The sequence below is a fragment of the Mchenga conophoros genome, linkage group LG19 (genome assembly GCF_057382185.1).
Source record: "Mchenga conophoros isolate Kocher_MC1m ecotype Shallow Benthic linkage group LG19, M_conophoros_male_GT1.1, whole genome shotgun sequence".
In the NCBI taxonomy this organism is placed as follows: Eukaryota; Metazoa; Chordata; class Actinopteri; order Cichliformes; family Cichlidae; genus Mchenga; species Mchenga conophoros.
In genome coordinates, this window is record NC_140544.1 from 29061249 (window position 1) to 29086595 (window position 25347).

Consider the following 25347-nt stretch of genomic DNA (forward strand, 5'->3'; position numbering starts at 1 on the left):
TTGGAAGTAAAGTCTATCTTTCTTTGCGTTTAGGTCAACTTAACACTCTCATTGCTGTATGCCGACTGTTCAAGAGGCCCGTCAGTACTCACAGCAGATTGTGCAATATACCGTTTGCGAGCGCCCTCTAGCGTTTAATTGGTGGCAGTAGTCAGAAATGGGCTACGTACGTGTCACAATCATATGGTCAAGATAGTACTTCTCAGCTTCCCTTTATGTTTTATATAACTGATGACATTGTCAGTAATTCTGCAGGAGAATCGGGAGCTGTGACGAACAGTGGTATGCAATTTTAAGTATAATATTATAGAAAATGTTCCAGACAATGCAACCCAGCGCATGGTTTGTCTATTAACCTTTCCCTCTTTCATTTAGAGGCAGACCTATGAGATGACGTTACTGTGATGCAGGCTGCACCACCAATTTTCGCCTTGATTATTATGTTAAAGCTAACGGCAGCAATGCATCTTTGCAATACATACACGTATTGATCCCTTAACACTGTTTGATTTGGAATATTTTTCTTATTCAGTGTCGACTATTGTGTGAACAGGTATATGCTAGTAGTAAAGACTTCAGGGATAAAGTTGGTTCTGTTTTTTCCCAGCTAGATCTAGTTCTTACTGCATCCTGTTGAGGGCGACAGAATACATGTAATGTGAGTGCCAAAACCTTTTTGTATGTACACTATAGGTTTCAAATAATCATAAACAATGGACACTGTTTTATTATTTGCATCGACTTGCCATGTTGATATAAATCTACAATTACCCTGCAATCACCCCGAGTAAGGAATTAAAAAGGAAAAGCCTTAAATGACAAAGTTAAGCAATACATGCCTTTGGTTTTATTCAGGCAGTCTGTCCTCCAGTCTATTAAATAGAGGGACAGAATAGAATGGAACAGAACAGAAATACAAGAGATTTACTCAGACATCTGGATAGCCCTGTCTTTGTGTTGACTTGTGAAGACTATCTTTTGAAGATTTTTGTTAAGTGGTTCTGGTTCAGATACCATAATATTTTTTTTGAAATGACAAAAATTTCTATCTATATATGGAATTAATATACAAGTTGTGTAGTGATAGTAATACAGTTATTGATAGCTAAATGTTCTCTAAAAAGCCTCTGGTTAATCCACTGTTAAATCAAGAATTGACTCTAAAATTATTTTCCTCACAGTGATCAGGCCACATCATATCTTTAAGACCTCATAGTATCATATTATCCCAACAGAGCATGTCACTCTCAGACTGCAGGTTTACTTGTGGTTCTTTGAGTTTTTAAAAACGAGAATGGGAGGCAGAGCCTTCAACTATGCTGCCCCTCTCCTGTGGAACCAGCTCCCAGTTTGGATTCACGAGACAGACGCTGTCTCTACTTTTAAGACTAGACTCAACACTTTGCTTTTTGATAAAAGGTATAGTTGGGGCTGGATCAACAAACCCTAAACTTTCGCTTAGTTATCCTGCTATAGGCTCAGGTTATTACTGGACTTTATGTTTTCTCTTTCCCCTCACCCTCAGTTGGCTTCTGCAGATGGCTTCCCCTCCATGAGTCTGGCTCTGCTAGTGATTTCTTCCTGTTTACAGGGAGGTTTCCCCTTCCCATGGTTGCAAAGTATGCGCTCATTGGGGGTGGCTTGAGGTTTTCTCCAATACTGTAGGAACTTTATCTTACAGTATAGAACACTTTCAGGTGATTATTGTGGTGAGCTGGTACTATATATATATAAACTTGAATTAAATTGAATGCTGTTGTTGTATTATCAATATTAATCAATATTTGTTACATGGATTATCAAAAATCCAGCAAATGCATATTACTTCTTCAGCACTCTGTGTCCTGTGTACTTTCTAGAGAGAAAAATGTTGTAAACAATTGCCAACAATTGATTGCTGTGTTCTTAATTTAGGACTTTGTGTGCTTAACTAACGACTGTTCAGCATTAAAAAAGACACCTTGTGTGCTCATTCAGGCTCGAAATCAGTGTTTTGTAACCAATATTTCCCCCTTTCAGTCCACTTTAATCTTCAGGCACACAACCAAGACCGAATTTGCTGTGATGAGAACTCATTCTGTATGTTTATACAAGTGTCTTTGGTCCATGGAAGTAACTCCTCCCTGGAAGAGTGATGGGAATTAGATAAAAGTACAGGCTATCTGTCAGTATCTCACAGGATGTGAGGAGAAGTTTCCAGAGACACATTTTTCTTCTGTGAACGAGATTTACTGTGAGCTGTCTCAAGAAAGATGTCCTTGCTTTTTAGGAGACCCACACTAACCAGGTTGCTGCTGCTGAAGAACATTAAGCAAAATCAGAGGTCAACCATCTGCAGCAAGCCACCCAAGGAAAAGATTGGGCCAGTGGTAGGACTGACTAACTTTTATTGTACTTGTAATTGAACAGGCAGACATCCTTGAATATCTACACTGTATAATGTCCTGCAACAAAAGCAAGAACTGCAGTAATATTTTTCCTGTACTGAATGGATGCTAAACCACAAGTAATGCCATTTTAGGGACTATGGTCTCATAAAAATGCAAACAATATAAAATAGTCAGTCATTGGAAGTCAATGTCTGTGATGGTTCAAATGCCCTTAATGCGAAGAATTCAAGCGAACTGCATTCCCCAGTCTGCAGAGTGGAAGAGATGTTTTATTCATTTGTTATTTATAAGTCTGCTCTGGCCTCTGTAAAGGGATCCTATGATGGAACTGCAGCATAGCAGGAAGTGTTTATGCCACTATAAATCTGTTGATCTGTCCTAAGGGACATCCATAGGGGCTTTTACAAAGCTCATCCCAGGTTAGGAATACCATGGTGGAGAGGTACAGAGAGAATATTATGGCAGGAAAATATAAGTGGGTGGTGGCGGTGAAGTTATATCACGCAGTGAGTCACTAAGACTGGGACCCTCTGTTGTGTTCATTGGCTTAGTCCTTTCTGTTCAACTTAACATATGAAAGAAGATATTTGAGAGCTCAAACACTAACACTGCATTGAATGTGTATTATAACCTTTCATGTAGATTACATTTGCAGTGTCTGTGAATAAAACACTCATGGTTATATTTTATTGGACTTTCTTACAGCAGTCTACCTTTGCCTTATGCGTGTTTGCTGTGACTCTCCTGGCCCCGGCTGGTTGGATCATGCATCATATCCCAGAATATCGAAGACAAGGCCAGAATACCTCAACATGATTGATTTCTACAGGAACTCTGCAGACAGACACCCAAGCAATGTCACTGTGTGAACCTCTCTCCACTGTGTAAAATCTCGTGAAAAAAAGTAAAACCTTTGTTAAATCTGAAGTCTGACTGAGCTATTTTCCTATATAAACAGTTACATATGATAACTATTGTGTATTTTATTTCTGAGATTATTGACTGTTTTGAGGGTGATATATAAAAAAAAGACAACATTTTTGCTTTAACACACTTTGAGGATATCATTTTCATCAGTTAGGAGTATAGACAAAATTCTTGGCAGAAACCATGATGGGAAGGGTCTGTCAGGACCTCAGACCGTAGGGTCTGTTTATCGTTCACTCCTGCATCTACTAGCGGAAGTGCCGCTTAAATGAGAAATGCTGCATTTAGACACAGGCTTAAGTATTCATACACATGCACATTTATAGCTCGAAAGTGTTATTGGATAACAATGTACTCTTTAAAGCGCCCAGCTGATAGTGGAGATTAATATTAATATTACTAAATATCAGTATAAAAATATTAGGACACGCTGCCAATCCACGGTGGCCAATATGCTGTATTTATATAAAATAGGGGAAAGAAAACCCACGATGTTTTCTCAAGGACATGTTTAAGAAGGTGTGACAACCATCTGTTGCATGTTTAGCATTTCATGCATTACAAATACACACATGTAAAGCATCACTGAGGCAAATAAGCGGAGGTGCTTAGTATTTCCCTCCTATAATCAGCTCAAACAGGGTTGTCGGAATTCTTGAATGACAATTTGTCAAAGCCGGATCAGTCCATTTGGAAAGGTGTGGTGTGTCACATATATGTCACCACCCATCTCTGCAACGAGAGAGCAAAATCCCCACCACCACCTCAAAAAATATATATAAAAACGATTTACAAAACAAGCCCTCCCTTTATTTCCGTTCAAAGATCGCAAAAGCGACCGAAGCACAGCTAAAACACCACAGCGTATAAATCCGTCGTGCAAAGTGGTACAATCAAGACGAGCCTGGGCTGCAAGGGGGCATAGTCACTTTTTCACGACTGAGGGAAACACAACGCCGGGAAGGGAAAAACCTATCAAAACAACTGACAGTCTGGGTTTTATGTTTCCCCAAGTGTCTGCGAAATGTCTACGAAGGCAGAGCAGTGTAAGTACGGCTGTGTGTATCCGTGCGTGCGTGTTTCTGTTTTGTCTTGTGAGGGGGCTGGAAACTGATTTTTTTTTTTTTTTTTTGGTTTAACCAAGAAAGCGAACAAGGGGAGCTGTCCTTGGTGATGAAACCGCGGTTGCCAAGGCAGGTTGCAACACGTCCTCTCACTGCAGAGGATGGCTGGAGGTCTCAGTGCACACAGAGAGCCACTGAATCACCCTCTGTTTCTCTGCATGTTGATGGAACAATTCCATGTCCGAATCGCTCTGTGGTCCGATTTATTTATTTCTATTTTATTTGATTTTGATTGACGTGGCTGGCTGAGGCGCGTGGGAAAAGCGAAGTGTAATGTTGGTCTCAAGGTCGACCTGACAGGCTACTGAACAATATGGTGGCTTCATATTGATCAATCGTGGGGTCTGATCACACTATATTGACGTCTGTTGTTCATTCCACTTCGCTGGTTGTGAACAGGTGGACACCAGCCGCTGTCTTCTGTTTTTCTATTTTTATTTTTATTTTTTACCGTAAACAATAGATAAAAGACGGGGTCAAACTCAGTGTTAGGGGTTCCCAGCCCCATCAGCTGGTTAAAAGTTGGGTGTTGCTCCTGTTGTTTGGTAGACAGTAAGTGAGGGAATGAACAGAAAACGCTGAATCTGCTGTTGTGACTAACATATTATATATATATAACAATATTATTAAAAGGTTGAAAAATATTTTTAAAAAAAAGTCCTATCTTTCCGAGGAGGTTTAATTTTATGATGAACCGGAAAGATGCTGTGCTTCAGTATTTATCGCAGCACATGCTTTGACCAGACAATCCTCCAAGCCTGCAGCTGTTATTTTTATTTTGGGGTTTGTCATTTACAGGTCAGGAAGGAAGCTAAACATTCCTGCCTAAAGTCACAGAAAATGGGTCAGCGATCACCCACTTCAACATATTTGAACTCCTAACAACAAACAGCACAGTCATATCTGAACCTACAGAGATTACTTCAATATAGTGCAGCCAGCTGGGCTCATTACAGAAATGTTCCTCTGTGTTGCTTCTTAAGCCCCCTTTCGTGTTCGCTATAACCACATTTTCCCAGCTTGTCTTGGGACTTGAACTGGCAACCTTTTGTGTGTGAGCTTGTTTCTGTAAGCAGTAGGTTACTGCCTCCTCTAGGGCTTCCTGTGACCTGCTGCTATGACAAAAAAGGTCACCCGGTGAAGGCCAGAGAACCATGGGAAAACAGACTTTTTGTTTAACTTCATAGCTGAAGGATTCATGTTAAATGCTACCTAACAGCTTGTTCAGTTACATGATATATGGCTTTGCTGTCGTGCATCATATCTCACTAGTGTTGATTTGCTTGTTGCTCTGCTCTTTATTTTGTCCAGTTGCCTCTAAGATACGATACTTGCAAGAGTATCACAACCGTGTGCAACACAATATTTACCCAGTGCCCTCCGGAACAGACATTGCAAACACACTGAAATACTTTTCCCAAACCCTGCTCAGGTAAGTACCCTGCTCTGGAGCCACCAGGTGAAGTAAAGATTGTAGAATGTTTGATATTAGCTTCCTTCACAATCAGATGAGATTAATTACAGCAGGTCGCTCTGACACACTTTCTCAAAGGCATGACAGTGACACAATTCAATGTCTCGTATCAATTCATAATGTCAGCAAGAAGTTAGGGAAGTGGCCATCATGGCAGATGTTGCCTCGCCTCTTCTGCTCTGAAAGATACAGACTGTAGCAGATTTCCTGTGTAATTATGGTGTCGTCTTTTTAAGGCAGCTGCGGAGATAGATGGCTCAGTGATGTTTATTGATTCAGTGGTCGGTTGCTAGATGAACGCTTTCCTGAGGCGGTTTGCTGTGTCCTTCCCAGAGGGCCTGGAGTTCAGCTCCTCCGGCTATGCAGTTGCAGGGTCAGCCTGCTCTCTTGGGTGCTGTGAAGGGAACAGCCTGTTATTTCCTCTTCCAGCATAGGTCAAGTAGGCAGCCATTTTGAACACGTCTAATTTAATAGAGCACTATTTCCTCTTTTTTTTTCCCTCTCTGTCCAGTTGGAGCTTCATTTTTCCAGACACGCTCTGCAGAGATAGGATATTTCTTGTGGTTCCAGTATTACTACCCGCCAGCTTCAGTGAGAACAGAGGCACTGTCTTTTCTTATTAGCTAATTTATATAAAAAAAAAATGGTGGGCCTCACTTCTATCATTATTATCAGCTTAGGGTGCAATCTATTTGAGATTGGCTGCTGGCCTCAATTCTACACAACTCCTCAGCCATCCATAAGGATTATTCCTCTGCCGTGGTGCTCACAGAGTATCCTGGATACTCCATACTTTGCTGAAGGGCTGTCCTGAACCAGTCACTGGGGTGTTTCAAATGTAGCCTCTCAGGGCACAGATTGAGCGTGACAGGGGTGGCAACTCTGGGAATGGGCATTAACTCGAGTGACGATTGTGCCTCTGCGGGGCAGTATCAAGCGAGCGAGAAAAGAGTCACTCAATATGATGCCACTGTTAACGGTTCTTTGATATTTTCCCGAAGCACAGTCTCTTAGCCTCAGATATGCAGAACAAAATCACTCTGCCCACCATTAGAGGAGTCTGGATTCCTCAGCGGGGACTCCAGGATTATCCATACACCTGTGCCTTCTGAAGCCCGGGGTGAAGAAATAGAAGAAAAAATCAAAAGGGAGAGAGAGTGGGAAAGTGGGAGTAGCGAGCCTTGAGAAGTGGAGCAGGCGTGTGTCATCTTCGCAGAAAAGAAATAGCCAAAGGAGGAGGTTGTTGATTCATGCACAAATTTCAGGTCAGCTAGAGGGTTACGTTATCTCTTTACCAGCAAGTTTTATACGCGTTCTTAAAGATGAGGCACGGCTTCGTCAGACTGAGCTCTCTGTATCAGTGAGCACTGACGTTGCAACAGACTGTTTAGCCATTATTTCAGACACAGCACAGTTGTTTCACTTCACACACCTGTCAACATGTTAATGCAGGAAACATGTGCTTTGAGTAACTGATACACACATGTAGTCCATGATTTTGCAACGACAGCGCAGGGTTTGACAGTAAATGTATGTCATGTGTCCGTATCAGTGCATTTCTACATGTGTTTTATGTGTCGTTTGTAATTTTCTCGTGTCGTTTTGTGTGTATGTGTGCACATATGCGTGTGTCTTTGCGTGTATATGTTCAGTGTGCGCGCGTGTGTGTGTGAGCGCATCTGATGTTTATGTCTATGTTCATTGTTCAAATTAATGATGTTTTCTATATGAAATATGGGCAGTGAAAAAGTCATACTCTGAGATACAGTCTTGTCGTTGTCTATAAGTCCTGTTTGAGTTTATGCTGTATAATAACACAGCTTTGATTACATAGTTTAATGAATCTACGCTGACTTAAATCCTACAGAGTATAACTTTGAGGGGATCAGTCACATGATGGTACCTTATACTGTTCTTATGCCATGTTAAAAATCTGAGAAAAAAAAAAGAAATCCCCTTTCTCACTTGCCATGTAACTCCAAATGCTGCAACTCTACTTTTTGAGTGACCTTTTAAAAAAAAAGAAGCCAAAAAAAAAAAGCAATACATCAACATTTATAATCTGGGCTCTCATGGTAAATCCCAATCATTTGCCTGATAGAACAGCTTAGCTCTTTAATAATGTGCAGTAAAAAAAAGAAAGAAAAAAAAAGAAAATATAAGAGCAATGCTCTCTGGCCCTCCCCCTCCTCCCTCCTCCACCCTAGACGCTCCACACTCAACCCGACTAGTTTTTGCTTTTGTTTTTTTGTTTTTCTCCTCTTTTAAAATTGAATATGTCCACCACCTTTCCCCAGGGGACAGCAAACACAATTGTCCATCCTGCATTAGCTCACAAACATAATGCTACCAGTCATCTCCCCCGATACAACCTATTCCTTTGTCATTATAGTTTCTCCTCTACTGTAGATTAGTTGTTACATTTATTTTAGAAACCTGAATCCATATGCCTGTTGGATCTCATTATTTCTCCTGATGATACTGGTACAGTATCATAATGTATGCATACAGACATTATTTCTCTGGTGCAATAAACATGTGCTGTGACCTAAGAGCACTTGATCTAACCTCACACACATGTTTATTACTGGCTGAAGCATGTTTCAAAAGTGTCACCTCTGTATTTTCCCGAACCAATTTGGTGTCACTCCCATCCTTGACAGCCCCACTAAAGACAAGGAAATTTCATTTGGAAAATATACTGTTATGGCTCATTGGCCTTTTTTTTTTGCATGGTAGCCACTGACCTTGCCGATTGGAAGATGGCAGCCATCGAGGGACAGCCGTTTGAGCTGTCCCTTTTTGGAGAAGTATGGGGTTGCCACTGAAAACATGCCATTTTTTATATTTTTGCTCCTTGTCACCAGATACGCATGAGATGCAGTGATCATTGCAGTTTGTGCTCATGTTTTTTTTGTTTGTTTTCCAAGTGCAAAGATAGACAAAACGAGATAAATTCAATTAAAGTCACACGGAACAGACAGCGCAGGGAAAAATTGCCCGTGCCTGCAGTTATACAGTTAAATAGTGAGACACTGCATCCTATGTGGGGTTTATCTGGGTTTGTTTTTTTCTATTTACGCTGTCTCTGTAGTGCCATTTCAATGTAATGTGCTGTTTTTTTGTGTCTTTGTTGTCTCTTTTTTTCCCTTGTTCCCCTCTCCTACCTTCCCTCCCCTCCCCTCCCGCCCCGGAGCAGCATTCTGTCCCGCACAGGCAGGAAGGAGAACCAGGAAGCTTCCAATTTGGCCGTGCCCATGACCATGTGTCTTTTTCCTGTGCCATTCCCACTCACCCCATCTCTAAGACCACAAGTCAGTTCCATCAACCCTACAGTTACTCGCTCCCTCCTTTACAGCGTTCTGCGCGATGCCCCGTCAGACCGCGGGGGGCAGGGGCAGCAGAGTCGGGACGCTCAGCTCTCAGAGTACCCCTCTCTGGACTATCAGGGCCTCTATGTGACCCTCGTGACCCTGCTTGACCTCGTGCCCCTGCTGCAGCACGGTCAGCATGGTGAGTCAAGGCCCAGTGCACCACTGTTTGTCATCATCATCCCCGAACCGTCTGGCCTGCATGAAGCCACTGCTGCTTTTTTGGCCTCTTTTGTAACGGGAGGAGAGAAGTCCTGCTGAGGATCTTGAGGGATGCATGGGGTGATTGGGAGCACGCTGGATCCTGTCAACTTAATCGTTCATAAGCCATTGGATACACCAGACATAGGCCTTCTCTTCTGTGTATCATACTTGACTGCATGTTTGTTATGCAAAGTGGGAGAAATGTTTTTACTTATGTTGTCATGTGCAAATATATAAGGGGAAACACACATAGGCAAGTGTAATGCTGTTTTAACACATCACAAACACATTAGAGAATGAGTTACATCCACACAGTTTTTCACAGCCAAGGCTGCATCACAGTCAGTGCTCTTACTTTTCATGAATATTTGACCATTGTTAAAAAACAGACAAACCCTCAAATGCATAAAAAATCATTTGCTTGACTAGATTTCTCTACTTTTCCTGAGGGTAAAGTTTACTTCAGTGGCTTTTAAAGAAGCTCACATTTCCAAGTATTTTTTTTTCAGTTCTACTAATAAATAACTGAAATTTCATGAAATTTTGACATCTGTGGCTGCATACAGTATGCTAATACTGTATGTACAGCTGATTGAAGGAGTGTCTGTGTATCTCTCTTTGTCTTTTTTTGCATTTTCCCTTTCTTCTCAGACCTGGGACAATCCATTTTTTATACGACAACTTGCCTCCTGCCTTTTCTGAGCGATGATATTCTCAGCACTTTGCCCTATACTATGATTTCCACTTTAGCCACATTTCCCCCTTTCCTCCACAAAGACATCATTGAATACCTGAGCACCTCTTTCCTTCCCATGGCTATATGTGAGTATGACTTATCACAAGACAGTCATAATGAAACTGCTAAATGATATGTCTAGAAAGACAAGTAAAGGTTTAAGGCTTGCACATTCACTTGTCTCTCAACTATTGTACTGCAACAAACAAAAGAAGTGATCCTTCACATTATTGTTCTTTCCCTTCTTTGCCTGTGTATAGTGGGGTCCAGTAGGAAGGAGGGGGGAGTCCCAGCCTATGTCAATTTGTCTGCCTCATCTATGCTCATGATTGCAATGCAGTACACGTCAAATCCAGGTAAACAATCATATTCAAAGTATTAAGATATCCAAAGGCAACTGTAATAACTGCCTTTTAGTTAATCTGATCTCTGCTTCTTTCTAGTTTATCACTGTCAGCTGCTGGAATGTCTAATGAAGTACAAACAGGAAGTGTGGAAGGTATTTCTCCTTTTAGATACATAATGTAGATTTAAGAGTCTTTTATTTTTATCTGCAGAAATATGAAATGTACTGTGCCTAACAAAAAAGTGGCACTAAATATGAAGCTAACAAGCAGACCGTTCAGCTACATTAGCAAAAAGACTAGAGGCTGGAGAAAACAGTACCCACTAGTACTGAATAGTACTGAAAGAATACAATTACGATTTGCTTATCATGAGAAAAGCTAGCACAGATTTATCCTTGAACCACATCCTGTTTTTTTTACATTCCAGGCCAGCTTTTTAAATTGCTTCTAGTCTTTTCTCTTTGCTAAGCTAATAGCACGTAGCTTCATATTTAACACACAGCTGCTGTTGCATTAATATAACACAAACCCCTGCAGCTTAAAATAAATGAAAAGCTAAAAGATGAAGGCTGGGCTCCTCTACATAAGCTGCCTTTATAGGTTAAAAGTATCTCTGCTGGTAGTGGTATCAGCAATACTGGCCTTTATTTACTTGGTATCTCATTGATATCATAATTTGCAGCATTACACACCCCTGCTTGCTCCTGAATACGTTGCCTACTGGTTACTGTTTTTTACATTTTACTTTAAATTTAGATTTAGTCTTTACTATTTTACTTTGTCTGCATTCATATTCAAATGTACCTAAATATACCAGCACTTTCATGTACATATGATGTTTATCTTGTATGCAGGATCTGCTTTATGTCATATCCTATGGCCCATCCCAAGTTAAACCTCCAGCTGTGCAGATGCTGTTTCATTACTGGCCGAACCTGAAGCCACCAGGAGCCATCAGTGAATACAGAGGACTGCAGTACACAGGTCAGATTCTCTTTATGCCACATCTACTTCTTTACCAGACTTTAGACTTATCAAAGTGGTCACCTGTCAATTGTTTTTCTTATTTCTCTCTCTCTTCCATTTCCTGGTTCAGCCTGGAATCCCATCCACTGTCAACATATCGAATGCCACAATGCCATCAATAAACCTGCTGTTAAGGTGACTGCAATCTCAAAAATCATTAAAGCTTAAATATTTTATGCTTCTGGGATGCATAAATAGATAGTCTTCCCTTGAGAAATGAATGGGGTAAGCATAGGGGAAGGTCTTATATGGCCTTGCTTAGATTGCCATGTCCGATTCTAAGCTACTTTATATCAGCGATTGGTGCTGCTCTGCTTTGTCAGCCTTTACTCAGCTGTGCACAAACGGACAGAGTAGGAACAGGCGGGTAGAAAGGGGGTGGATTTCAATTACCAGAAGCAAAGAAGGGGGTATGGTGGGGGAAGGGGGGCTTTAATTGAAAGCGGTGACCCCATGCAGCCCTTGAGGATAGGGTGGCATCGAGTAAGCACAGTGAATTACAGTGCACCATCTGAACATTGAGGCCACGAGCACTGGCGTTTAGCACAGGGCCAGGCACAGGTTGCAAGACAGTGGAGCAGCATATGCACGCAGCCATCCACACAGAGGCGTGGGGACACAGGTAAAGGCGTCACATGATTTGTTGGGTGAGAGAGTAGCCTAGATATGTGACAGGGACACGTGGAAAATGTGAACTTCTTAAATTTACATCATATGTTATAAAATCGCTGTGCTTATAATTGACAAAATGCACTGGCCAGTTCATTAGGTGTACCTGTTAACAGCCAATCACATGGCAGCATCAACATTTATCTAGACACCTACTGAAGTTCAAACTGAGCATCAGAATGGGGAAAAAAAAGCGATTTGACTTTAATGTGGTTGTTGGTGTCAGACAGGTTGGTCTGCGTATCTCAGAAATTGCTTGTCTTCTTGCGTTTGCCTACACATGCGTCTCTCAGGTTTACAGAGAGTGGCCTGAAAAAAGAGAAAATGTGTGAAAATGCTTTGTTGATGTTAGAGGTCAGAGAAGTGCAACTACAGTCAGTGAAGATGGGATACAGTAGCAGAAGACCACACTGGATGTTCTTCCTGTCAGCTAAGAACAGGAAACTGAGACCACAATTCACCAAAATTGGATAACAGAAGATACCTGGTTGAGGCGCCTTCATTTTGCTGCTACATTCAGATGCTACGGTTAGAATACTTAGGTTAGAAGACTTATTTCAACAGCTCAGGCTGCAGGTGGTGGCACGCTTTGGGCCCGCTTAGTAACAACTGAGCATCGTTTGAATGCCAAGGTATACCTAACAAAGTGGTCAATGTGTGTAAAGTGTAAGTGTCCTATTATTTAGCTATTTGGAACCTAAGCAAACCTCATTACTTTTACTGTATTTCATCTTGGTTGCAAATAAAACATTGAATATAATGTGTTAATTTTTCAAATATCACCTCCATTATCTCAGACTAACTTTATTACTTTTGCAGATGTGTATAGATCCTACTCTTTCTGTGGCCTTGGGAGACAAGCCCCCTCCTCTTTATATATGTGAAGAGTGCAGCCAGAGGATAGCAGGGTACGCATCTGTTTCACCTCTTTCCTCCATCCCTCAATCCTCCCCCTCCTTGAGTGGGATGCTATTGCAAACAAACATCACCTACCGCCTCCCTCATTATTCCTCTTTGTAACCCAGGGGAAACACATTGGCATGGTTACATAATTCCCTTGTGCCAATAATGAGATCATCATTACAAAAAAGCACATCCACTTGTCTCTCTTTTTTTTTTTAGCGCAGAGACTATTATAATAAAATTGGCTTTTCAGGGGTTTTTTTTGCTATTGAGAAGATATTTTTGTGTTCCAGCTCTGTAAGGAAGCTGATACCGATGTGTATACACCAGTTGGAATGACTATATTTATATCATACACATAAGTCATGCATTGTTAAATAATTTCTTCGACCTTTCCAGAGATCACGCTGAATGGCTTGTTGATGTACTCCTGCCCCAAGGTGAGCATTTACAGTCAAAAAGGTGCTGAGTAAAGATAAGATACGTATGCACTCTACAATAAAACCTTTATTAGCTGCTATGCGTTGTGTTCCAAGCTGCCATATATTTTATATTGAGGTTCTAATTTCCATGAAAATATAACCAATTTTCAAGACATACGTATGTTTTTTGCAAACAGTTGTATTTCAGTTATGTTTATTTTTCTTGCAGCAGAGATATCTGCCATTTGTCAAAAGAAGGTAAGACATTTACACTGCAGCATAATGACATTAACGGTGCTGTGTACTCTCAGTCATTGCCATTACTTATTAACCTGACTTCCTCACAATAATAAAAGTCTCCACAGCAAACAATACACTGGTAAAACATAGAGGACTTCCCTGACCTGTGAAAACATGAACTTAGATACACTTTATTTGTGATCCATAGTTAGCTCATTTATTTGTGAATCTGAATCTCCCCTGAGGAGTCCATTCACTGAAGCAGCTCAGTAAAGACCTTTCAAAATAACCTGTTGGGGCCTGATCTTTGTTTGCTGTTGCTGAGTGCTTCCTGCTTGTTTCCTGGGAGACACTGGGAAAACTGAGTGCGTGATGATGATCTCAGGTATTCCCGTCAGGTCAGCAGCTGCCTCTCTTTGTCCTCTGAAACAGCTGGCCTCCACCATGGTTTGCCCAGCCGTTTATAATTCACCACCTCCCTTTTGGAGCAGCTTTTGTTCCAATCATTCTCCAACTGAGATTTGTGCTAGCTCTTTCAGTGTTAGCTGAGACATATTACTCATAAATGAGGCATTACTTGTCATTTTAAAATAGCTACTTTTGAGTACATAATGATATCTAAGAGCCGTGATGCGAGAACAACAGTATGAGTATTATCAGAGTAGCATTTTTTTGTTGTTCAAAGCAACATGGATGAATAAGAGCACTCACCATCTGAGGCCAGATATGTTAATTTGATAGGGAGCAATTCATGCCTCTAATGGCACAAGATTAGAGACTGATCAGATTAGGGTGGCTCTCTAGTGCCATGCTTTTTATTTTTAGAAACCTGAGACACCGCGGGGACACATAAAGACTTGTTCTATTGCTTTAGATGTGGACAGATCCTTGTATCTTCGGAGAGAGTGATATTCATTATCAGAGTTGCCTTTGAGCCCTGAGAGATGTTTATTTTTAGACGATTGTCATCAGGCGTTATTGGAAGTGTTTTTTTTATTTTTCTATTATACAAGAATAGAAACAAACTGATTTCTCTTCCCTCTGCTCCCCCCCTTGTTTCTTGGCTTCAAACTGCAGAACTGTAGCTCTCATGTTAGAAGGGCTGTAGTCACCTGCTTTTCAGCCGGCTGCTGCGGGCGCCATGGCAACCGGCCTGTCCGCTACTGCAAGCGTTGCCATGTCAACCACCACAGCAGCGAGGTGGGGGCTGCGGCGGAGACCCATCTGTACCAGACCTCGCCCCCTCCCATCAACACCCGTGAGTGCGGAGCAGAGGAGCTAGTGTGCACCGTGGAAGCCGTTATCAGGTACATGCACGGTGTTACAGAGCATATAGTTGTGACTCTGTGAAGCACACTTCAAGACAAATATAAAGACAACAATGCTGCCTCAGTTCAGATTAAACAAATAACAAAAACAAACGAAAAAAAGTGAGATTTTCTCCTCTGCTCTTTCTCCTTTGCTCTATCTCACATATGACCTTCTCTCTGTGCCCTCTCAAATCCCTCTCTTATCCTGTGTATACCTCCAGCCTCCTAAAAGAGGCAGAAATTCATGCAGAGCAGCGTGAGTTTGAGTTGAATCGGCGTCGTCAGATGGGCCTGTCTGCCTCCCACCACTCTCTGGACAACATTGAGTTTGATAACAAAGAGGATGACCAGCATGACCAGCGCCTTCTAAGTCAGTTTGGCATCTGGTTCCTGGTGCGTAATCACAGGGTGTCGCTGTATCTGTCAGTAACAGGGAGCAGGCAAAAACGATGTGTATGGCACATTGCCTCTCATCACTTCTCTTTTCAATTTCCGAGTTTCTTTGTTCACATCTGCAGGTAAGTCTGTGCACACCCAATGAGAACACGCCCACAGAGAGTCTGGCTCGGCTGGTCAGCATGGTCTTCCAGTGGTTTCACTCCACCGCCTACATGATGGACGACGAAGTCGGAAGCCTAGTGGAGAAGTTGAAGCCCCAGTTTGTCACAAAGTGGCTAAAGACAGTGTGTGAAGTGCGCTTTGATGTCATGGTCATGTGCCTGCTGCCCAAACCTGTAGAATTTGCAAGGGTAAGATATTACAGCGTCATCATAAGATCATAGGATTTTAATACCTTACATGAAGGAGAGTTTTCACTGGTCTAAACTGGTCTATGCACATTTTTCTCAGGTGGGCGGTTACTGGGATAAGTCATGTAGCACAGTGACACAGCTGAAAGAGGGTCTGAACCGCATCCTGTGTCTAATACCTTACAACGTCATTAGTCAGCCACTGTGGGAGTGCTTTATGCCTGAGTGGCTGGAGGCCATCCGTACTGAGGTGCCCGACAACCAGCTCAAAGAGTTCCGGGAAGTGCTCAGGTATATCCATCTCCCTTAACTGTTCATGGCATATATTGCATACAGTGGGCAGAGATGCTTGCAGTAAAATTGCAGCACAATAATAATAATTTTAAAAAAAACTTAAAATATTACAAGTTAGCATCACTCATTGTGTAACAGTATCAAAGGATCGCTATGTGGATGAATTTATATGGTACTGCTGTTATTCTATTCACAGCAAGATGTTTGATATTGAGCTGTGCCCACTTCCCTTCTCTATGGAGGAAATGTTTGGCTTCATCAGCTGCAGATTCTCTGGCTACCCCGCGTCTGTGCAAGAGCAGGCTCTGCTGTGGCTTCATGTAAGCATGCACACACAAACACACGAAAGCACACAGAAACACGCCGTCCTGTGTCAAGTTCTCATCCCGCCGTTCTATCCACAGTGAGTGTGAATTGCACAGGTTGTCGTAGAGTGCGAGAGTCTGGGCAGGGGCCCTGCTGAATATGGATCTGGGTCACAGAATGAGACGGATGGAGATAGGAGGGATTTAGCCTTTCATCCCATATGCACTCACAGCTTGCCGCCCTGTATACATGGATCAATTTCAAGTTTTCTCTCACAACTGTGATCAAGAGATTGTATTAATTTAGCTGGAGTAAATAGGTCACGTTCACAGCAAATACAGAAGTTGAGCTTCAGTTTAATGTTTTCTCGGCATGTGGTGTGATAAAGTCACACAGGCAGCAGTCTAATTTTCTGCCAAATACGGAGCTTTTATATTACTAGCCAAAGTTTTTAAGGTATTAACTGACGCCGCCCAGTATTCCCAAAAAATAGACTAGAGTTATAAACATGCATGCATTCAAAATAACTGTAATGCAGACATGTACAAGTGTATGGTTTTAAGGATGACAAAAAGTAATAACACTAAATCTATTTACTTTGTGAGAAGTATATTAACCTTGTGATGCCTTCTAACACTAACCCTATGTTTTGGAGAAAAGGAAAAAATCCTGTGTGTTAGTTGAATGGCTGTTTGTCTCCAGAACTATTTATAGAATTGATACCATAGGGTTCAGGTTATGGTTATCACCGACTGATTGGTTTATGATTTAGACCACACAAGTAGCAAGTATAAATAAATGATCCACATTTTTGTGTGTCTCGTTGGAGCTCAGGTGCTGTCGGAGCTGGACATCGTGGTGCCTCTTCAGCTGCTGATTGGGATGTTCTCCGATGGAGTGAACTCTTTGAAGGAACTGGCCAATCAGAGGAAGGCACGCGCGTCAGATCTGACTGGCAACACTGGAGCTCGTAGGGTGAGGAGGACCGCAATGCTAAAAATACTCCTAAGAATAAGACAAAAGACATCAATCCCCATTTTCAGCCTTTTGTTGCCATTCATTTCAGTGGCTGTTGACAACAACACAGATCAGAACACATCACCTCACTGTGCTCAGATCATCAGCTGAATAGCTATTATTAGGGCTTTGTCTGTCGATGTGTTTTTTGAATTAGGGGTGTACACGTTTCTATTCTTCTTGGTTCTATTTCCCACTGTTCATTTTGGAATAGACTGTATGTTACCATGGCAACCATCAATATCTAAATATAGCTCTCTTCAAGGGATTAATTGAATTTGGCTGTAATATAAATTTATGTTCAGAGACACCCACACATCCGCACAGATGGCTCCAGATTAAGTCGACATGCAGCTGATCCTGCTGTATTACTTCACGTTTAACTTTAGGAGATGTAAACATGCTTTGTGAGATTTGCTGTCATACCTTGCTTTTTGTCAGGATGGTGTTTGCTGTACACAGCGAACACAGCTTGCTGTAGCACTTGTTAAACAGAGGGCAGGTCAGGCTGCTGAGGGCAGCTTGTGCATGGAGCATGAGCTGGTGTGCCTGAGTTACGAGAAGATATATCATTTGTACTGTTAAAGAGAATACACTAGGAGTCAGTTTACAAGGTTTCATGATGCCATTGTGTATGAGATTGAGTGAACAGTCTGGCAGATTTTATATACTTGCGTGAGCTCGATTAGTGAATGGCTCCCAGTTGTGCAGATGAGGCATTAAAGTAAGAGAGTTGGAGCACCACACTCTGGCAGAAACACATAAACACACACAGAGAGGGAGCTGACAACATTAGAAGTGACGAAGATGGACATAAACACAGAGACATCAGGAATGAGGAGAAGGCGTAGCTTCGAGCACGGCGTAATTGTTGTATAAAAGCCGCAAATGCTCAGTTTAGAATATTTTGACAGCTTTTTTTCAAATATTTGCAAGCATTGCCTTTTTATTACTTAGAATATATCTTTTATTTACACTTTTGTTTGTGGACCACATAATAAAATGTAACATAACATAATGAAAAAGGTATGTGATGCATATTGATATATACAAGTCTAACTGACATTTACAGCCTCGCAACGCTTTCTGTCTCATTTTAACGTGACCCTAACAGCTGAAGAGAAACACATATTTCAGTTTAATGACTATTCTCCTTTCTCACAGGTGAGTGTGGTGTCAGATCCAGGACGTCGAGGCCAGCACAACACTCTCAGCCCTTTTCCCAGCCCCTTCCGGAGCCCCTTCCGCAGCCCTCTTCGCTGCAGCCCTTTTAAAAACCTGGGTCATGCCGCTGGTCACTGCGCCCTGGACCTGGACTGTGATGACGATGACATGAACCTTGGCTGTTTCATTCTGATGTTTGACCTCATCTTAAAGCAGGTGACCACCTTCCTGATGAAAACCTATAATTGTGATTAAAGTTCTGTCTCTGATGCTTCTCTTTTGTGTGTCCTCATGTTATAAACCTTCTTATTGTACAGCCATTCTCACATTATACAGTCTAGTTTAAGCGAGTCACTCTTCTCAGTCATTCATGTAGAGAAAAATGACACATACACACTATACAATGATAATAATACCCACCGGTGGGATCTTGAGATTTGTGTGTCGTGCTCTAATTTTTGTTCCTCTATTTTTATGGTCGTCTCCCCCCCGCTGTCCCAGATGGAGCTCCAGGATGACGGTGTGATGCTGGGTCTAGACAGCAGCCTGGGGAAGGATATCGTGGGCATCATCAACAATGTCTTCCAGGCCCCGTGGGGTGGCTCACACACCTGCCAGAAGGATGAGAAGGCCCTAGAGTGCAGCCTGTGCCAATCCAGCATCCTGTGTTACCAGCTGGGCTGTGAGCTCCTGGAGAGGCTGACCCCCCGGGACGAGATACGCCTGGTGGTGAGACACACAGCATGCATTTTTATGCATCAACTTTGAATTAACCTTGTGCATTTGGCAGGCAGGGCTTTGGAATGAGTGCATGTAGCTCCACGTGTCCCAAACCACAGCGCCAAAAACAACACTGTGTCAAATTGTGCTACCTTTGTTTTGGAGTAAACACACAACATAAAGCATGCCTTTCACTCAGCTCCAACAAGTCTCATTCCTCCACAGGAGCCCACAGATTGTTTGGAGGAAACCTTGCTTACCCCTCCACCAGATTTCTCCATCGGGGTGGAGAATGAAAGCAAGGAAGGAGACAACCCGAGTGGCACGCACACCGACAACCCCAGCAGCCAATCTCCTGATCACGCAGGTGTGTATCGATCAGTTCTGCTTAAAACTTGATGTTTAAATTAATAATACCTGCCAGATGAATACCAATCATCCTTTAAGGTCTAACTGGACTTTAACTTAACTGGATTTTGGACTTGATGTATATCTAAGCTAGTTGACGCTTGTGACTTTTGACTTCTACTAATACAGTTTAGCAGTTTAACAGTTTGATACCAAATCTGAGAAACAGTGATATACATGAAGCCATAGAAAATTTCAGAAACCCAGTGAGATATTGTGAGTATGCAGGAAGGCTTGGTAGATATTGTTTTTGATGGACAGAACAGGATGAGCTATTTCCTTGTTTTTTGCCACAGTACAGGCAAAATTAAAAGTTCAATTGTTTTTTCTCTTTCTTTCCAGCAATGAAGAATAACTCTGATAAGAAGTTCTCCTACCAGCAGCTCCCTGTGTCTTTGAAGCTCATATACACCATTCTGCAGGTGCTTGGTCTGAATAACTGCATATCAAATCAAAGACTAGAGGCATTCAAAAATGTTTCTTTCGATTTATTTGAGTGCATATGTGTTACACTGCGAGTCACACACGTCTTCTGCATTTTCAGGAAATGTCAAAGTTTGAGGAGCCTGATATTTTGTTCAACATGCTGAACTGCCTGAAGATCCTGTGTCTTCACGGAGAGTGTTTATACCTCGCCTGTAAGGATCACCCGCAGTTTCTGGCTTACATCCAGGAGAAGATGCTCATCCCTTGGTGTGTCCAGAGAACACTCCTCCTCATGCAGAAAAAACACTGAACTCATGCATGCTTTTGTTTACAGCTTTTAATTGTGCTAACTCCTTAAGTGACATTTGTGCTTCTGTCTCTTCTGTTTTCAGTCTGTGGTCGATGCTGAAATCAGAGTTTTGCCAGCTGGCTTCGTTGGCCGTGCCGCAGCTTCTCCACGCCCTGTCTTTGTCACACGGGGCAGACATCTTTTGGAATCTCATCAACACAAACTTCAACAGCAAAGACTGGAAAATACGATTTGAAGCCGGTGAGTCATAAAGTAACAGCGTTAAATTTCAGACTCCGTGTCTTCCTAGGATGGTCGCAGACAGTTTGCGGCTTCATGTGCAGATATGATCATCAAAAATGGATATCTTTGGCTTAATGGTTTGTCTTTGTGGTTGCGATTGTAAATGATGAGGATCGCCAGGAAGAGGAGAGGAGGATCTGCTTATATAATAGGCTTCCCAAACCACTGCCTGCCCACATCTCCCCTATGTGTTGCCATGGTTACCTTGGTACAGGCAGCAAAGAGGAATTGTGGGATTAATGAGGGGTTTTTTCACATTGTGATTAGCAGAGAGGAGCTATTTGCTCTGTCCAAGTAGTGAACTGATGCATCACAATGTCAGCTTGCGATGCTGTTGATCTGTGTCATGACCAATGAGCACTTCTAATGTTATTATATCCATTTAGTAGGGTAGAAATATTGGTATAAATCTACACATGCATGTAATATATTCCTAAATGAAGTCAACTAGTGTTCTGACTCACTGCACGGTCCCACACTCGCCCACACCGACACCTAGCACTCAACACCACATTGGCTAAGAGCTCATGGGTATAAGAGTGCAGCGTCTATTTTTAGATTTTAATCTGAGGAATGATAAGTAAATCACTTTATTTATTGAAAGCATCGCCTTTGCTAAAAAAAAGAAGCATTTGGTTTTACCACCACATTGTGCGAAGACAAATATTTAGTAAAACATTAACTCATCTCAGTCATCTTCCTCTGTGACCTCTGGGCTGATTCTGTTTATTGAATCATGGAATTATATGAAGACATCTGGCAGCTCACTTGCTCCGTCTTTGTCTGCAGCAGTAATTCATTTCTTTCTCTATTCTCACGAAATCCTCTCAGTCGAGAAGGTAGCAGTGCTGTGTCGTTTCCTGGACATTGGTGCAGTGACAAAAAACCACTTACTGAAGTATGCCTTGGCTCACGCTTTCTGTTGCTTCCTGGCCTCTGTGGAGGATGTCAACCCTGCTGTGGCCACCAGGGCCAGGCTGCTACTGGACACAATCAAGAGGCCATCCCTTCAGGTACTTTGCTCTTGTTTTTAGCAACAAAATTTCTGTTTATTTTTCGCGTGAAGGATAAATAAATTAAGCATTCTCACTAAGACAGGGTGTGTTGGTGTGCATTTAATTATAGTTTTGGTATTTATGTGTTGAAAGCTGTAAATTTTATTTATGGATTTTCTATGTAAAGGGATTGTACTTGTTGTGCATTTTTAGGGCTTATGCCTGTGTCTGGATTTCCAATTTGACACTGTGGTGAGAGATCGTCCCATTATTCTCAGTAAACTCCTACTCCTGCACTTTCTGAAGAAAGATATCCCCGCGCTTAGTTGGGAGTTTTTCGTCAACCGTTTTGAAACATTATCTCTGGAGGCTCAGCTGCACCTGGACTGCAACAAAGAGTTTCCCTTCCCTACTAGTATGTATCTGCCATGTCCCCATCCAGATGTTTTACACCTGTAAGAGAAGATTTACAACTTAACAGTGCTTCAAGTAAGCTTTGCAATCCTTGTTTCTTTGACAGCTATTACAGCTGTACGAACCAATGTAGCTAACCTCAGTGATACAGCAATGTGGAAGATACGACGGGCCCGTTTCGCGAGGAATCAGCAGAAGAGTGTGCGCTCCCTCCGTGACAGTGTAAAAGGAGGCACGGACGCCCAGTCTAAAAGAGCCTTTTCACTCCCTGAGTCACTGAGCAACCGACTACGTGAGTAGAAGACATCAGCTGTCAGGCTGTCAGTCTTATTTCTAACCTGTCTCAAAAAGTCTGTTGTTAAAAAGTGTTTGCAAATAGCATTTGAGACTTTTTTAAGTGCTTTGGCTCACATGCTATGACATAGAAGTCTATAAAAAAACAACTTTCTATTTGGAAAATGACCTGCCATTATAGATTCTGTCACAAAGTGATGATCATTGCCTTTAAAAAAAAAAAAAGAATCCTTTTCTATTTGCAAATACTGTTTGACCAAGGTCCTGTTCCATTTTCCTAATGTTTCTCTCCTCACTTATATGTTCCCGACGCTCATTTCACTTAAATGTTTTATCTGTGGCTCTCCACAGAAGGCTGTCTGAGTTTCTGAGATACTCGTGCTGCCTTCAAACACAGGTTTATCTGGTTGATCCAAATGCCCTCAATCTTTATAACATTTGGATTTCACGCCCTTTAAATCAAAAGTATACGCGTCTCTTTGTGTGCGCATATGTGTTGGAAGATGATGAAGCTCAGACATGTGTCCTGTGCTACCTCCCATGTACGCTCTCCTAAATCTTGCTCTTCATATGTGGTTTTTAGCTCTAAGGCTTAGGAGGCAAGAGCTCTCTGCCCCGACACTGGGAGATATGATAGAGAAAGTCCTGCCAGGTAAATAACATTCCAAGTCTTCATCATATTGGAGAAAAAGTACAGTAAGACTTTCATGAAAACTATGTTCAAATATTAAATATTTAGTATTATACAGTATTATTGAAAATTCTCAACACAACCCTCATTTCCTTGTATTTTGCTTCTAAGGACCTGGACGGTCAATAATTTTTTAAAGTGCTCTTGAGCAATAGTTCTCCGGGCTTTCTGAAGGTCTTTCAAACGTTTGCTTTGAAAGATCTTTTACTCATTACCCTTGTACACGGCCATTTTTAGATGAATGTTTAGTTTTTTTATATACAGTATGTTAAGCCACGTAACAATGATCTATGAATCATTCAAGCATAAAAAAGACATGATGAACTAGTGTTGTGTCTACACATAACCAACAATTTGTTCCTATTTCTTTAGTTTAAACATGCAGAAAAGACTTGTTTAACTATGAGTAACTATGCCAAATTACACAAGAAGTGGATTTAGAATCAGTAGCAACGACTTATGGAGTGATGAATCCTTAACATGGTGAACATCTGTGGAGGAGGCGGGAGAGAGGTACAAGAGCCATCTGTAAAACATGGTGCCCTGTCATGGCTTGGGGTTCTATTTCAGCCAGTGGCGTTAGGGATCTTGTCAAAATTGATGGAATTATGAACACAGAAAAGTGTTGTCAGATTTGGATGCTCTGGAAAGCATCTGATTGGCAGCTTTATTTTCTGCATGGCGGTGATCCCAAAGATATTTGCAGTGCCGTAAAAGCATACCTGCATAGAAAAAACACACACAGTGGAACACATCCTGGACTTCAACATTATTGAAACGGTGTGGCATCATCTTGACAGAGAATGAAACAAAAGGCAGCCAACATCCAAAGAAGAGCTTTGAATGTCCTTCAAGAAGCCCGGAGAACTATTTGTGAAGACTACTTAAAACTTCCATAAGAGAGTTTAGACTGTGGTGGAGAATAAAGGTGGTCATACCAAATATTGAATTTCAAGCTTGTTAGAGTTTGACAAACTTTATTTCCATCTATATGACTTCACATATTTCAATAAGTCACTGTGCCTATTTTCTTTGCAAAATATAAAGAAATGAGCGGTGGCTGAAGAGTTTTGCACTTTATTGTACATAAAAAATAATGTTTGGTCTATAGTGGCAGTCATTGTTCTTTCATCCTACTTTCTGGGCTAAAGCAATCCTGACACGGAACGAAAAACTAGACAGTCTGTTGTGCGTTTACCCCATTTACATATTCCATGAACACATTGTAGTGATGTATGTATACAGCATGATAATGGCTCCAACTCTCTTGGCAGAGAAATGGACAGGATGAGCTGACACCCCTCCACCTCTGTGTTGTTATCCTCCCTGCTACCGCACCCCTACCCTCTCCCCATCTTATCGCCCTGTCTGCAGCACGTTTTCTCCCGCACTTTAACCCTGACGCTTCAGCCCCTCTTGCAGGCCAGACCCCTTCTCCCGAGGACGACACCATCATCAGAGACCTGCTCCCTGAGAACGCTGGCGTCGATCACCAGACGGTTCACCAGCTGATCATGGTCCTCATGAAATTTATGGCCAAAGACCAAAGCAGTGCTGAGGCAGATATTGGTAGTGCCAAGGCTTTCAACACAGTGAAGCGTCATCTGTATGTGCTGCTGGGGTATGATCAACAGGAAGGCTGTTTCATGATTGCACCTCAGAAGATGCGCACCTCCACCTGCTTCAACGCCTTCATCGCTGGCATTGCACAAGTAACTGAAATATAATCAAATATTTGCACCTGCATATTAGGCTTATTGCGAAAGAGTACCTGAACGTCGCAACTGCCAGTGAATTTAACTTATTTGCTCACAGGTACTGGACTACAATATCGGTTTGGGAAAGCAGCTGCTCCCTCTTGTGGTCCAGGTGTTGAAGTACTGCACGTGTCCCCAGCTGAGGCACTATTTTCAGCAGCCTCCTCGTTGCTCCCTGTGGGCCCTTAAACCACACATTCGGCAGATGTGGCTCAAAGCACTTCTTGTTATCCTTTACAAGGTACTTAATATTTTTTATTGCATGAATAACTGTACATTGAGTCTGCTACATAATGCCACCTAACCTCTAAGATATTTATTTTTATGTTTTCGTGACATATTTTCTTCAATCTTTTGTACAAAATGAGCTTACATTG

General features: G+C 41.9%; 2 protein-coding genes across 7 annotated transcripts in view; both read left to right on the forward strand.

Annotated features, from left to right (window-relative positions):
- Nucleotides 1-2184: 2184 nt before the first annotated feature.
- Nucleotides 2185-3317, forward strand: LOC146552537 (cytochrome c oxidase subunit 8A, mitochondrial). Its single transcript, XM_085258000.1, has 2 exons — nucleotides 2185-2369; nucleotides 3096-3317. Exons 1-2 carry the CDS (start codon nucleotides 2253-2255, stop codon nucleotides 3204-3206), a joined length of 228 nt encoding a protein of 75 aa, XP_085114126.1. The 5' UTR covers nucleotides 2185-2252; the 3' UTR covers nucleotides 3207-3317.
- Nucleotides 3318-4160: 843 nt separating this feature from the next.
- unc79 (unc-79 homolog, NALCN channel complex subunit) overlaps nucleotides 4161-25347 on the forward strand; it is a 32644-nt gene continuing 11457 nt past the window's right edge. Inside the window, exons 1-29 of one of the 6 annotated variants that reach the window (XM_085256999.1) lie at nucleotides 4161-4363; nucleotides 5753-5873; nucleotides 9115-9428; nucleotides 10142-10312; nucleotides 10487-10582; nucleotides 10670-10725; nucleotides 11428-11557; nucleotides 11670-11734; nucleotides 13088-13176; nucleotides 13571-13611; nucleotides 13823-13851; nucleotides 14911-15140; nucleotides 15365-15536; nucleotides 15662-15892; nucleotides 15993-16183; nucleotides 16383-16506; nucleotides 17327-17467; nucleotides 18674-18889; nucleotides 19175-19402; nucleotides 19619-19760; nucleotides 20144-20223; nucleotides 20346-20494; nucleotides 20620-20777; nucleotides 21651-21832; nucleotides 22028-22229; nucleotides 22335-22520; nucleotides 23106-23174; nucleotides 24588-24925; nucleotides 25029-25211. In XM_085256999.1, the coding sequence (XP_085113125.1) occupies nucleotides 4342-4363; nucleotides 5753-5873; nucleotides 9115-9428; nucleotides 10142-10312; nucleotides 10487-10582; nucleotides 10670-10725; nucleotides 11428-11557; nucleotides 11670-11734; nucleotides 13088-13176; nucleotides 13571-13611; nucleotides 13823-13851; nucleotides 14911-15140; nucleotides 15365-15536; nucleotides 15662-15892; nucleotides 15993-16183; nucleotides 16383-16506; nucleotides 17327-17467; nucleotides 18674-18889; nucleotides 19175-19402; nucleotides 19619-19760; nucleotides 20144-20223; nucleotides 20346-20494; nucleotides 20620-20777; nucleotides 21651-21832; nucleotides 22028-22229; nucleotides 22335-22520; nucleotides 23106-23174; nucleotides 24588-24925; nucleotides 25029-25211 (4356 nt within the window). In that variant the 5' untranslated portion in view covers nucleotides 4161-4341. The remainder of the gene's footprint in view (nucleotides 4364-5752; nucleotides 5874-9114; nucleotides 9429-10141; nucleotides 10313-10486; nucleotides 10583-10669; nucleotides 10726-11427; nucleotides 11558-11669; nucleotides 11735-13087; nucleotides 13177-13570; nucleotides 13612-13822; nucleotides 13852-14910; nucleotides 15141-15364; nucleotides 15537-15661; nucleotides 15893-15992; nucleotides 16184-16382; nucleotides 16507-17326; nucleotides 17468-18673; nucleotides 18890-19174; nucleotides 19403-19618; nucleotides 19761-20143; nucleotides 20224-20345; nucleotides 20495-20619; nucleotides 20778-21650; nucleotides 21833-22027; nucleotides 22230-22334; nucleotides 22521-23105; nucleotides 23175-24587; nucleotides 24926-25028; nucleotides 25212-25347) is intronic. The other 5 variants (XM_085257001.1, XM_085257000.1, XM_085257004.1 and 2 more) reach the window with 5 other exon arrangements.

Coding starts and splice junctions, on each gene's coding strand:
- LOC146552537 (XM_085258000.1), top strand. CDS start 2,253: ATGTCCTTGCTTTTTAGGAGACCCACACTAACCAGGTTGCTGCTGCTG. Junction 2,370..3,095: donor AGGAAAAGATTGGGCCAGTG/GTAGGACTGACT, acceptor ACTTTCTTACAG/CAGTCTACCTTTGCCTTATG.